This window comes from Miscanthus floridulus, chromosome 4, assembly GCF_019320115.1.
Source record: "Miscanthus floridulus cultivar M001 chromosome 4, ASM1932011v1, whole genome shotgun sequence".
Lineage (NCBI taxonomy): Eukaryota > Viridiplantae > Streptophyta > Magnoliopsida > Poales > Poaceae > Miscanthus > Miscanthus floridulus.
In genome coordinates this window covers 91,645,858-91,657,516 of record NC_089583.1, presented here as the reverse complement: position 1 = coordinate 91,657,516, position 11,659 = coordinate 91,645,858, and the positions used below count along the sequence as shown (strand labels likewise).

General features: G+C 48.9%; 1 protein-coding gene across 1 annotated transcript; it reads left to right on the top strand.

The window, feature by feature from the left end:
- Positions 1-8,240: 8,240 nt before the first annotated feature.
- Positions 8,241-9,416, top strand: LOC136548813 (uncharacterized). Its single transcript, XM_066540199.1, has one exon. The coding sequence runs from the start codon at positions 8,241-8,243 to the stop codon at positions 9,414-9,416; it is 1,176 nt and encodes a 391-aa protein (XP_066396296.1).
- Positions 9,417-11,659: the final 2,243 nt, after the last annotated feature.

The window sequence follows — 11,659 nt, the reverse complement described above, 5'->3', positions numbered from 1 at the left end:
TGGACCCGACGGGCACGGACCCTAGGCGCCGTTCGCCAGGTCTATGCGCGCGGGACGCAGCGTGGTGCGCCGAGCGTGCTAGCGCAGTTGGTGGCCGATGCGGCCACTGTCGTTGTAGATCCTCCCTATGCTCGCGCAGTGAGCTCGGGGGTCTTCGCACGAGGGCCCAGAGGGGCGTGAGTCCGTGCGGACTCTGTTACCCCTAGCGGCCGTTTCGGAGCGTCCGTCATAGCGCACTCGCAGGACAGACGATGGCTTGGTGCCACATCATCGATGCTAGAGTCATCACTCCCGACGTCATCGTCCATGAAGTCGAGATAGCTGGGACCATAGTCCGCCATCCCCACGAGTTCAGACGTGAGAGGGGGCGGCATTGGCATCCGCTGGAGCCCCCAGGCGTACGTGTCCACAGGAGACACGAGGCCATAGGGGGACCGGCCGTATGGCAGCTGTGACGGGGACAACAGTAACCCACCGAGTATTTGGCGGAAGATAGAATGTAGTAAGTAAATAACAACATGTATATTACTCACAGCGGGGTTTGAGCAGAGAGTTTGCTTGGATAGAAGCACAGATGCCGCGCCGTCGATGTCGTGCATCTCGGAGTCGATGGAGGGCGCCCCTTCGATGGGTGCCGGGTCGCGAGTCTCCTCATGGAGGTGGAGTACGCCGAGCCGGTCGGCGGCGAAGTCTAGGCTTCCAAAGCGGAAGGCCTGGGAAGGCTCGAAGATGGGTGGAACCCGCATCCCGGCGGGCGAGAGTGCGGGAAATTCCATCGAGCCGAAGCGAATCGTATCGCCCAAACCCGCCACGGCGGGGGTGGCGGAGAAATGGGCCATCCGATTACCAAAAAAGTGTTGAACGTACAGCGGCTTCCCCACGGACGGCTGCCAACTGTCGGTACAGAAAGTGACCAACTAGTGAATATTTGTAGTTTTGCTAGTACGTTGTGATCGGAGGTGGCCTAGCACTCAATGACACTGGGATTTAGACTAGGTTCAGGCAACATGCCCTACGTCCAGTGTGGGTCGGTTGGTGACTTTATTCTCGAGCCCAGGTGCTCAAAGTCTGTAGTGGGGTTACAAACGAGAAGGAGAAATGAGGGGTGTACGGTCGATCCGGTCAGAAGGGCCGAGATCGACAGGAGTTATGCTATGAACGAAGTGTCCAACCCTAAACCTAAACTTGAAGAAGTTGACTTGGATTAACTGCCCTTTGTTTGGAGGGAGCACATCCCCTTTTATAGAAGAAGGGGGTGGCTTTACAAGAGAGAGTACGGACGTTTCTAAGCCTTGTTGCCCACGCCGATGGGGATGGGACAATGGTGGGCGCCCGCAATACTGTTGATGTCACTGCAGATTGTCAGGTACATGTGGGAAGTTGAGCTGCTTTCTTCAAGACTGGGGGACGTCAGTACCTGCAAAAATGCTGTCTCGCCGACTAGAGACATGGTTTTACCATGTTCGCCTGGTACGGTGAATTTCGGCGCCTACAATACTGTTTATGGCAGGGTGGTTGTAAAATACTATTCTGCAGGGTATGGTCCCTGGTGTCGTGGTTTGACTTGCGAACCCTGTCTTTGTCCTTCCTTAGTACGCCTTCTGGTTCTTTCCGAGTGGGCGTCCCCGGTCGGATGGCCCTAGTCGGTACTGGCGTGCCAGTCAGAAAATAGCGATGGGCAGGGTTTTCTATGAACCCCGGTCGGAGACTCGGGGTTGGAGTCAGAGGCAGTCCTCGGTTAGGCTTTCTGGGTGGAGGCCGTGCCAAGGCGGCCGGGGCCTGACGCTAGCGCTCCGATCGGAGAGGCCGTTCGGAGTTGGCCTGAGCCTGAGCTAGTGCTCCGGTCGGAAAGATGGGCCGAAGGCAGCCAGGGCCTGAAGCCAGTGCTCTGGTCTATTGAATTTAGACTCTCAGGCCGGTCTAGAAGAAAAGAAGGCCGTCCTCCTGGGCCGAGCCCTAGCATGGAAGCCGTACCCGAGGAACCCCGGGTTTATGAACCCGACAAAAAGAATCCTTACATGAGACTGGAGAAAATGTCTCATTATAATCTATGCCTTCTCTTTGCATGAAGGCTTTCGCCACAAGCTGCGCCTTGAATCTTTCTATATTCCCTTTGGAGTCATGTTTGGTTTTGTAGACCCATTTACAGCCTACTGTCTTGGCTCCTTTAGAAATTGTTTCTAAGTCCCAAACTCCATTGGTTTTCATTGGTTTCATTTCATCTTCCATGGCTTCAAGCCACTTAGATGAGTGAGCGCTTCTCATGGCTTCTTCAAATGAGGTGGGATCACCCTCCATTTGAAATTCCTCACATTCATAAACTTCGTAATCATTAGGAATGGCTGATCTCCTGACTCTTTGAGACCTTCTAAGGGCCTTGTTAGATGACGCTTGTTCTATATGAGGCTGTTGTTGCTCTCCCTCATGTGTGACAATGGGTTCTAGAGGATCCTGAAGGACAGGTTCCTCATGTTCATTCATTGTTGCCACAGGAGAACTAACAATAGGTGCTGTTACTACAAGTGTCTTGCACTATTGGTACAACAACAACAAGTAGCGTGAAGAATGGCTCCTGAACTATAGGAGTGGGCACGTATACCCGCTTCTCTTCAAAACTAATTTCTCGCGCTACCATGCTCCCCCTGATCATATCATCCTCCAAAAAGACAACATGTCTTGTTTCTACAAACTTTGTTTGTCTGTCAGGATAATAGAAGCGATAACCTTTTGACTTTTCTGAATAGCCAATGAAATAGCAACTGACTATCTTGGAGTCTAGCTTTCCTATGTTTGGGTTAAAAACTTTTGCCTCAGCTAGACAACCCCACACACATAAATAGTTAAGTGAGGGTTCCTTTCCTGTCCACAACTCATACGGCGTTTTGGGCACTGACTTGCTTGGCACTCGATTAAGAATATGAGTGGCAGTTTTTAACACCTCCATCCATAAACTTATCGGTAAGGTAGAGTAACTTATCATGCTTCTCACCATATCCATTAAGGTATGGTTGCATCTTTTAGCTACTCTATTCTGCTTGAGGCTCGCCCGGTGTAGAATACTGGGCTACTATGCCATTTTCCTTGTAAGAACCTTGCAAAAGGTCTAGGAACTTGGCCATATGGGGTGTGTTGACCGTAGTACTCTCCCCCACGGTCGGACCTTACTACCTTAATCTTTAAGTTGTGTTGATTTTCTACTTCAGCCTCAAATATCTTAAATTTATCCAATGCTTCCGATCTTTCCTTAATTGGATAAATATAGCCAAAACAAGAATAGTCATCTGTGAATGTTATAAATGAATCATAACCATCCACACTCTTCATAGGAAAAGGACCACAGATGTCTGTGTAAACTATTTCTAAAATTCCTACGCTTTGTTTGGCATCTTTCTTTATTTTCTTAACGTACTTTCCTTTTATGCAATCAATGCATTGCTCTAAATCTGAAAATTCTAAAGGCGGAAGAATTGATTTTTTAAACAATCGCTCTATTCTTCCCCTCGAAATATGGCATAAACGAACAGTGCTATAATTTCGATGATACAACATGAACTCTCTTCCGCTTATTACTTGCATTCATTGACGAAGAGACATTCTCATTCTCAGTACTTACATCATTCACATTCTCAGAAAGTGATAATAAATAAAGCTTGTCTTGTCGGAAGGCAAGATCAACACATTTATTATTATAAACAATCTGACATTTGCCATTACCAAAATGGCAATCATATCCATCGTCATCTAAATGTGAAACACTTATTAAGTTTCTTCGTAAAGAGGATACATATAGAACATCTGAAAGCTTAAGTACAAAACCATCAACTAATTCTAGAGAGAGATCTCCAATGGCTTCAACTTTAGCTTCAACTCAATTTGCTACTTTAATTCTTCTTTCTCCTCTTTGCAGGGTCCTCCTCGTATGGAATCCCTGTAATAATTTGCAACATGAATAGTTGCACCTAAGTCAATCCACCTAGTAGATTTTGAATAACTCAAATACAAGGACTCATCTATGAATGTAATAATGTCCTCACCTTTCTTCAGAAGGTTCTTCAGGAACTATGGACAATCCTTCTGGTAATGTCCACGCTTCTTGCACCATTTGCACTAATCCTTGTCAACTTGTACATTGTTGTTCTTCTGCTGGTGATCAATCTGAGGGGCTTTCCCATGAGGCTGGGCATTAAAATTCTTCCTTTTATTGTTCTTCACAAGGTTTGTAGAGTCACCCTATGAGCTTTTAAGCCTCTCCTTCTCTTGCACACACATTGCAATGAGCTTCTCAATGTCCCACTTATCGGGTTGCATGTTGTAGTTAACAACAAAAGTTTCATACTCTTTCGGCAAGGAAGCAAAAACCAAATGAATTAGGAACTCATCTTTGAGCCCTAAATCCATTGGCTTGAGCTTGGATGCCGTGTTGCTCATCTTCAATATGTGTTCTCTTATACCTCCACCAGAGTATTTCTCATTGAATAATTTCTTTATCAAGGTGCTTGCATAAGCCTTTGAAGAACCAGTAAACTAACTCTCCACTTTCTTAAGATACTCAGTGGCGGTATCACAATCTGGGATTGATCCCCTTATAGCATTTGAGATAGTGGACTTGGCCACCATCAAGCACTTGCGGTTCGAGATGTCCCATTTCTTCCGATCAAGATCATATTTCATTCTAACTTCTGCATGATCTCGCTTTCAAGCAGTGAAATCAGCATCAGTCTCATTTTCTGCCCTCATCAGGGTCCTCTGGCTCAGTAGGACACGGAGAGGTAAGTGCTAAGTCATTCTCGGATAGCGCAAGTGCGCGCTCATACTTCTCTCGCCATACTCTGTAGTTGCCCCCTTCAAGAGGCGGAATATGCGAGATAAATGCCATAGGATTGAGTCCTGAAAAACAGTGTCAGAGAAAGTGAGAAAACATAACATAATAATTGCATGCCTTAATTTAACGTTGGTCCAAATTAAAACATACAACTTCTTCTACATTAATTCTACATCATCGTTGGGCAGAAATAGAATTAATGCATGGAAACTTATGAATAAACAATATAATATTGTTATCATCAATGTTGGTCAGAAAATAACACTACGATAATTTAACTTAAGCAAATATGACTACTCCAATTAAAATTTTTCTCGTTGGTTCAAAAATTAATCAGAGGATAAACTTTGTAGCGGAAAACTCATACTTAATTGGTGAATTTTACCCATAGGAAAATTCTATTTACTAATTTTATTTGAGCCATTAATCAAATACCAGGAAAAGAATAAATTCTCTGGAATTTAGAAAATAAAAAAGGGCTCAAAGCATCACTGTTTACTCGGCCCAAGCAGCAAAATGGCCCAACCTTCCTTGCGCGCGCGCCCGCAGCTCCCTCCCAGGCCACAACATGGGCCTGGGCCGGGAAAGCGGCCTGCCACTCATGCCCGCCTGGGCCCAAACTCGGCCCGGTGTCTCTGCGCCGTTCATCTGAGATCGACGGTTGTCCGATGTTCTCGGATGAACAAAACCGCGACAGCACCGGCTCCCCCCGAACCCTATCTCATTCTGTTCTCCTCCCCTTCCTCTCTCAGCGCAGCGAGCGGCAGCCATCGAGCGGCGGTGAGGCAGCGGCCACCGGAGCTAGCCCAAGGCGGATGGATGATGGCATCGTCGCCGACCCCCTCGCCGACGCGCGCGCTCCCCTACGGGTGAGCGCACCGCCGTCGAGCGGCCTAGCGGCGGTGCCCTAGCACGTCGGTTCTTTATCGGCGCAGAGGCACTTCCCGGAGTTCTCCAATGAGTGGAGGCCAGCGAGGTAAGCCGCCTCCCTAACCCTTCCGCCTTCTCCTTGATTTTTCCTGATTGGATCTTCATCTATTCTTCTCGGAGCTGGTCCAATCTAGGGATAGGGTTAGGATTTGGGTTACTGTTCATCTTCCCTGATGGGTTTGGGTTAGGGTTCGAGTACTTTTCGAAATCGAGACCCCCTTCTTACTCCTTTTCTTCACCCGATTAGGTTTAGGGTTCGATGAACCCTCCGAACCGAATCACCTCCTAATTTCTTCTACTCGGTTTTCTATCCCAAAGCTTAGATCTACTCCCAGATTAGGCTCGACTGATACCATTGATAGAAACTGTAGGATCAACTAGGCATAGATCTAGCGGGTACAACCTCTTCAACTTGTGATAAAAGATGTAGTTCATCCTAGTACATGAAGAAATAGAGTAACAGAGAGGAGAGGGTGAGAGGTGAGACATCACCGATCGTCGGAGGGCTTGGCGAAGGAGATGGAGCCATCCATGGCGATGTTGGTGTTGCTGTGGAGTCCGGTGGTGTGGTCCAGCAGTGGCGCGGTGTCCGACGGAGAAGACGGTGGCGGCTTCCCGTCACTGGCTGCGCACCCTCTAGATCGGTGTTAGGGTTTTGTCGGTGGGAACTGTAGCTCGGTCAACCTCGTGAAAAGAGCCCCCGGTCCCCACCTCTCTCTATAGCGCAGTGTGACGGGGGTCCACCAACTATGTAGGGTTGGGCACCCCCGATCAGGGCGCGAGATCAAGGCCCAACTCGGCCGTTGGGCCGAGCTGGAGAGATCACCACTAACAGGTTCTTGTTTGTAAATGATGTGTTCACTTGAGATTTGAGAAAGACAATTTTATATATGTATACATCCAGTATGGACTATGGAGCTCTACGCTGCAGAGGACATTCAGTTGAGACGTAGTGTACTAGGCATTGGAATCATATTTGTGACAATCATGTTTGTCCAGTGAAAAAGTGTGACATGAATTTCAGGTTACCTGTTAATCGACTTTTGGTTGTTTGATTTGCTCTACCTAATTATCCGTAGCGTTAGCACGAGCATTATACTAGTCTCAATAAGAATTTCATTTTATTAAATAGAACAAAAAGTGATATCAATTTGTGAAAGGGAAATATGGATATGAGTTCTGTGCATCTAAGTACCTCCAATAGTTCTCAAAATCCACTCTTAATCTTGTTTTTTAGCATGATTGGAAAAAAGCTCCGCAACAATTTCTTATCCTGACTCCCAATCTTGTCGCACTTAGAAAAATAGAATGTATGCACAGAAAGATACATCATGGGGGTGACTTCCAATCCGCCTTGGCGTAACTTCTCCTGATGGTTCTTCTTAATCGCGCCAAAGATCCACTGCCACTCCCCCTAGAAGCTGATCACCGCCTCCACCGTCCTAGGAAACGAGGTCAAGTCAATCATTGGCACCGTCCTTTTTACCCTAGCCTCTCCCTGGCTTGCCCTAACCAAGCCTGGATGGTGCAGGGCTGGCAGGACATGCAAGAGTTGGTTAGGGATGGTTGTCGGCCGGCAGGTGCGCTGGGCCAGCTAGGTTTACCTGAGAGGGGCGGCGGGCGACCGTGATGTGGCTAGGGGTGGCTAGTGAGGCTGCGACGAGCGTGATCTACGCGCAAAGATTGAGCCACCACCAGTAAAGCCATCACGTAGGATTGATTTTTATTTTTTCTAAAATGAGATTTTGAAAATGATTGGAGGAACCGGCAAATTGTGCTCCTCACATTTTTTGGCGACTCCTAAAACTTATTGATTTACTAATTATTTTTTTCTAAACTAATTTTGATGCTGTAATAAAGAGTTGCATAACCACTCACTATTCCAACCGCCAACATTATTTTTGTGAGCTGTCTTCCTCGAATAATTAATTTATAAAACATGTTTTTGTTTGAGAAAATGTCGGTTAATAATAACCTCCGGTCACGGCAGCAGTGTGGCCTTCAGGTCCATCACCTCCGTGAAGCTCTTCTCTTGTCCTCGGTACTCGTCGGTTGTTGGTGTTGGTGGGGCCGGGATGTCATGGAGAGGCGATCGGGACACGGTTACATGGGCTCGACTGCTAGTGCGTTATTAGGCCCATAAATTCTACGGCCCTTGCAAAACCAAGTATGGTGGACACGCGGCCCAATTGCTAACCTGGAGAACTGACGTGGGTCGTCGGAAGTTGAACGACCCCTCGTAAAGTACAAACGATCGGAGTGGCGTGATCATGTCTCGTCTTCCCAAGAACTGGAGCAGTGATTGCAGCCGCCGCCGCCGCCGCCCACCGCGCGGACGTTTGGAGTTCCAACTCCTCAACTCCGCTGCAAACGATGGGTTAATGCTCGCGAGACCTCCACCAACTAATCATTTATATTGAATAGCGACCCAGCTTGAACCTCTCCACAACCCATTCTCTCAAGCAATCCTGTGCACCGAAGAACGGTAATGGCGGACTGGTCGTCGCTCCTCGGGGACCTCATCAACCGCATCGTCGACCGCCTCCTGGCCACCGACGACCTCGACTACTACATGGACCTCCGCGCCGTGTGCCGCGGCTGGCGCTCCTCCACCGCCGGCCCCAAGAACGACAGCGCGCGCTTCCGGCCGCGCCAGTGGGTGATGCTCGACGAGGTCCACCAGAGCGACGCGCGCCTCTTCGTCAACCCCGCCACCGGCCGCTTCGTCCGCAAGGACCTGCCGGTGCTCCGCAGGTACCACCTCATCGCCGGCGCAGTTGGCGGATCGCTCGTCCTCGCGGAGAGAAGCTCCCCGCACGCCGTGTGCCTGCTCAACCCTTTCACGGGCTCCCTGACCCGGTTCGCGGCGGCCGTGCCTTCCAACATCAGTGTCGTCGTCGCTCATGTGATCGGCACCGGCTGCTCGCCGCCAACGCTCGTCCTGTTCTGCGACCATCCTGACACGATTCACTGGGCCGATCCGGACAGCGAGAGCTTCTCCTCGTACGAGGATGAAAGCAACGGGGTCAGGCAGGCCCTCGTCGGTGGCATCTACGCGGCAGCCCGTGAGAACGGCACAGTGTCTTCGTCACTTCCGCCACCTGAGGCCAGCAAGATCCTGACGAGTCTGGTAACGAAGCAGTTCGCTGGCTATTTCTCCAACGCTGCCGAAGCAGCAGCAGCAGAACAAGCCGAGAACCGTTGTTTCCTGGTGGAGTCTGCAGGAGAAATTCTGATCGTCTTCAAGCTGCCCCATCGCATTGAGGTCTTCAAGATCGGCGACGACATGTCCGTCCAACCGGTGCAGAGTATCGGCAGGCGTGCCCTCTTCGTCGGCAAGTGCAGGTGCCTGTCCGTCGACGCTGACAAGTTCGCGGCCGTTGATGCCAACTCCGTCTACTACGTGGAGTGCATTTCCTACTCCTACGACGTCCGCATCTACAGCCTCAGCGAGGGCACAGAGCTTTGTGCCGGTGGAGCAATTGGTTCCTTGTCATATTTCTCCTCGAACGATTCCGCTCCTTTTAGTGTCGTTCAGCTGCTCAGCTGCTACGCCTACGAGTCCGCGTTTTCTTTTTCTCGAATCCGCAAAAGATTTGTATTTAAGTGGAAGAAGAGTTTAAGCATACACACTATGAGAAATATGGGAACGAGATTACCCTGACTGGGCTCATGTATTTATACTCAAACATGGTGTACAACAGATTACATGCTGATCTCAACAGATCATGCCGTGATACATGGGATACATACGCTTGTCTTACAAGCTAAGTTACAACAGCCATATCCTATCATATCAACAGAAGATATTCTATCATCTAACACCCTCCCTCAATCTCAGCCACTAACAAGGTTGAGATTGAATCTAAACTCCTTCAATTTGGATGCCGTGATAGGCTTTGTGAATCCATCTGTCAATTGATCACCGGTGTTTATGAACCTGATGTCCAAGAGCTTCTGTGCTACCCTTTCACGCACAAAATGAAAATCTATTTCGATGTGCTTTGTTCTTGCGTGAAAAACCGGGTTAGCTGATAGATACTTAGCTCCTATGTTGTCACACCACAACCGAGCAACTGGAGAGTGTGGTATTCCAAGTTCTGTCAACAATCTCTGAATCCACATCATTTCAGCTGTTGCATTGGCCAAAGCTTTATATTCTGCCTCAGTGCTAGACCGTGACACAGTAGGTTGTTTCCTAGCACTCCAAGATATAAGATTCGGACCAAGAAACACTGCAAACCCTCCAGTTGATCTCCTATCATCCACATAGCCTGCCCAGTCAGCATCAGAAAATGCACTGACAAGAGTTGAGTTCGATTTCCTGATCTTTAGACCCATGGTCAAAGTTCCTTTCACATACCGTAGGATTCTTTTCACCGCACTCCAATGTGCTGTAGTTGGTGAATGAAGAAATTGGCACACTTTGTTAACAGCGAAGGACAAATCAAGCCTAGTGAGTGTCAGGTACTGGAGTGCTCCAACAACGCTCCTGTACCTTGTTGAATCTTCTTCACCGAGACTAGTCCCTTCTGTGATGCTGAGCTTTTCAGAAGTAGAGATGGGTGTATCCAGTGGCTTGCAGTTGCCCATATTCGCCCTGCTTCACAACATCAGTGGCATACCTCTGTTGCGACAATATTAAGCCATCCACCCCTCTCTTCACTTCTATGCCAAGGAAATAGTGAAGATCTCCTAGATCCTTCAGAGCAAACTCCTTTTCCTAGATCAATGAGCAGAGCCTTTGTAGCGTCTGGTGAAGAGCTTGCTACAATGATGTCATCGACATATACCAACACAAACATAGTAATTTGCCCTTTATTGTAATAAAACAAGGAAGTATCACCTTTCGATGGTGTGAAGCCCAACTGAATCAACTTGCCACACAGACGTGCATACCAAGCACGTGGTGCTTGTTTGAGACCATATAGTGCCTTATCCAATTTGCAAACATAATTTGGAAACCTCTTGTCTTCATACCCCGGAGGTTGGCGCATATATACTTCTTCGTCGAGCACGCCATGAAGGAAGGCATTCTAAACATCAAGTTGTCGCAGAGACCATCCTTTGGAAACTGCCACTGACAAAATAAGTCGAATGGTTGTAGCCTTGACTACTGGACTGAAGGTATCTTCATAGTCTATCCCATATCGCTGCCTGTATCCTTTGGCGACAAGCCGTGCTTTGTACCGATCAACAATACCATCAGCTTTCCTCTTAACTTTATAAACCCACTTGCATCCTATAATATTCTTGCCTTTGGGCGGTGGAACCAGGTGCCAAGTCTGATTGTTCATCAAAGCAGTATGCTCTTTATCCATGGCCGAAACCCATCGTGCATCTCCTAAAGCAGCCTTCACATTCTTGGGCTCCTCTGGCTCAGCGGAGCTGTGAAGCCCCCACCGGATAGTGCCATCTGAATGAACTTTCGGCTTGGTGATCCCGTGCTGAAGACGCGTGCCATGCCGATGCGGAGGAGGTGGAGGAGGTGTAGGCGGTGTAGTAGGCGGTGTAGTCGCAGCAGCTGGCACTGGGGAGAGCTCAGGCGCACCCACCGCAGCGGATCCAGGAGACAAATCTCCTAGAGGCGACAGATCCAGTGTGGGAGGCGACGGCGGCGAAGACTGCAGCCCAGGCGTTCGTCGATGTAAAGGATCCGGGGCCCGACAACGCAGGACCGGAGCACCCCGACCCCAAAGCTGATCCTGCCGCTGATCCGGTACGAGGAGCAGGGGAATCACCTCCTGATCCCGTGCCCCCGTTGTCATTATGCGATGAGGAAGAGGGGTACATGAAATGACCCCCGGAATGCGCCATTTCTCCATCATTTTGCGCCAGGTTTGTTCTTGTTTCATCCACAGCTGGCATGTGGATTCTGGAGCCACAGATCACATAACCGGTGAACTG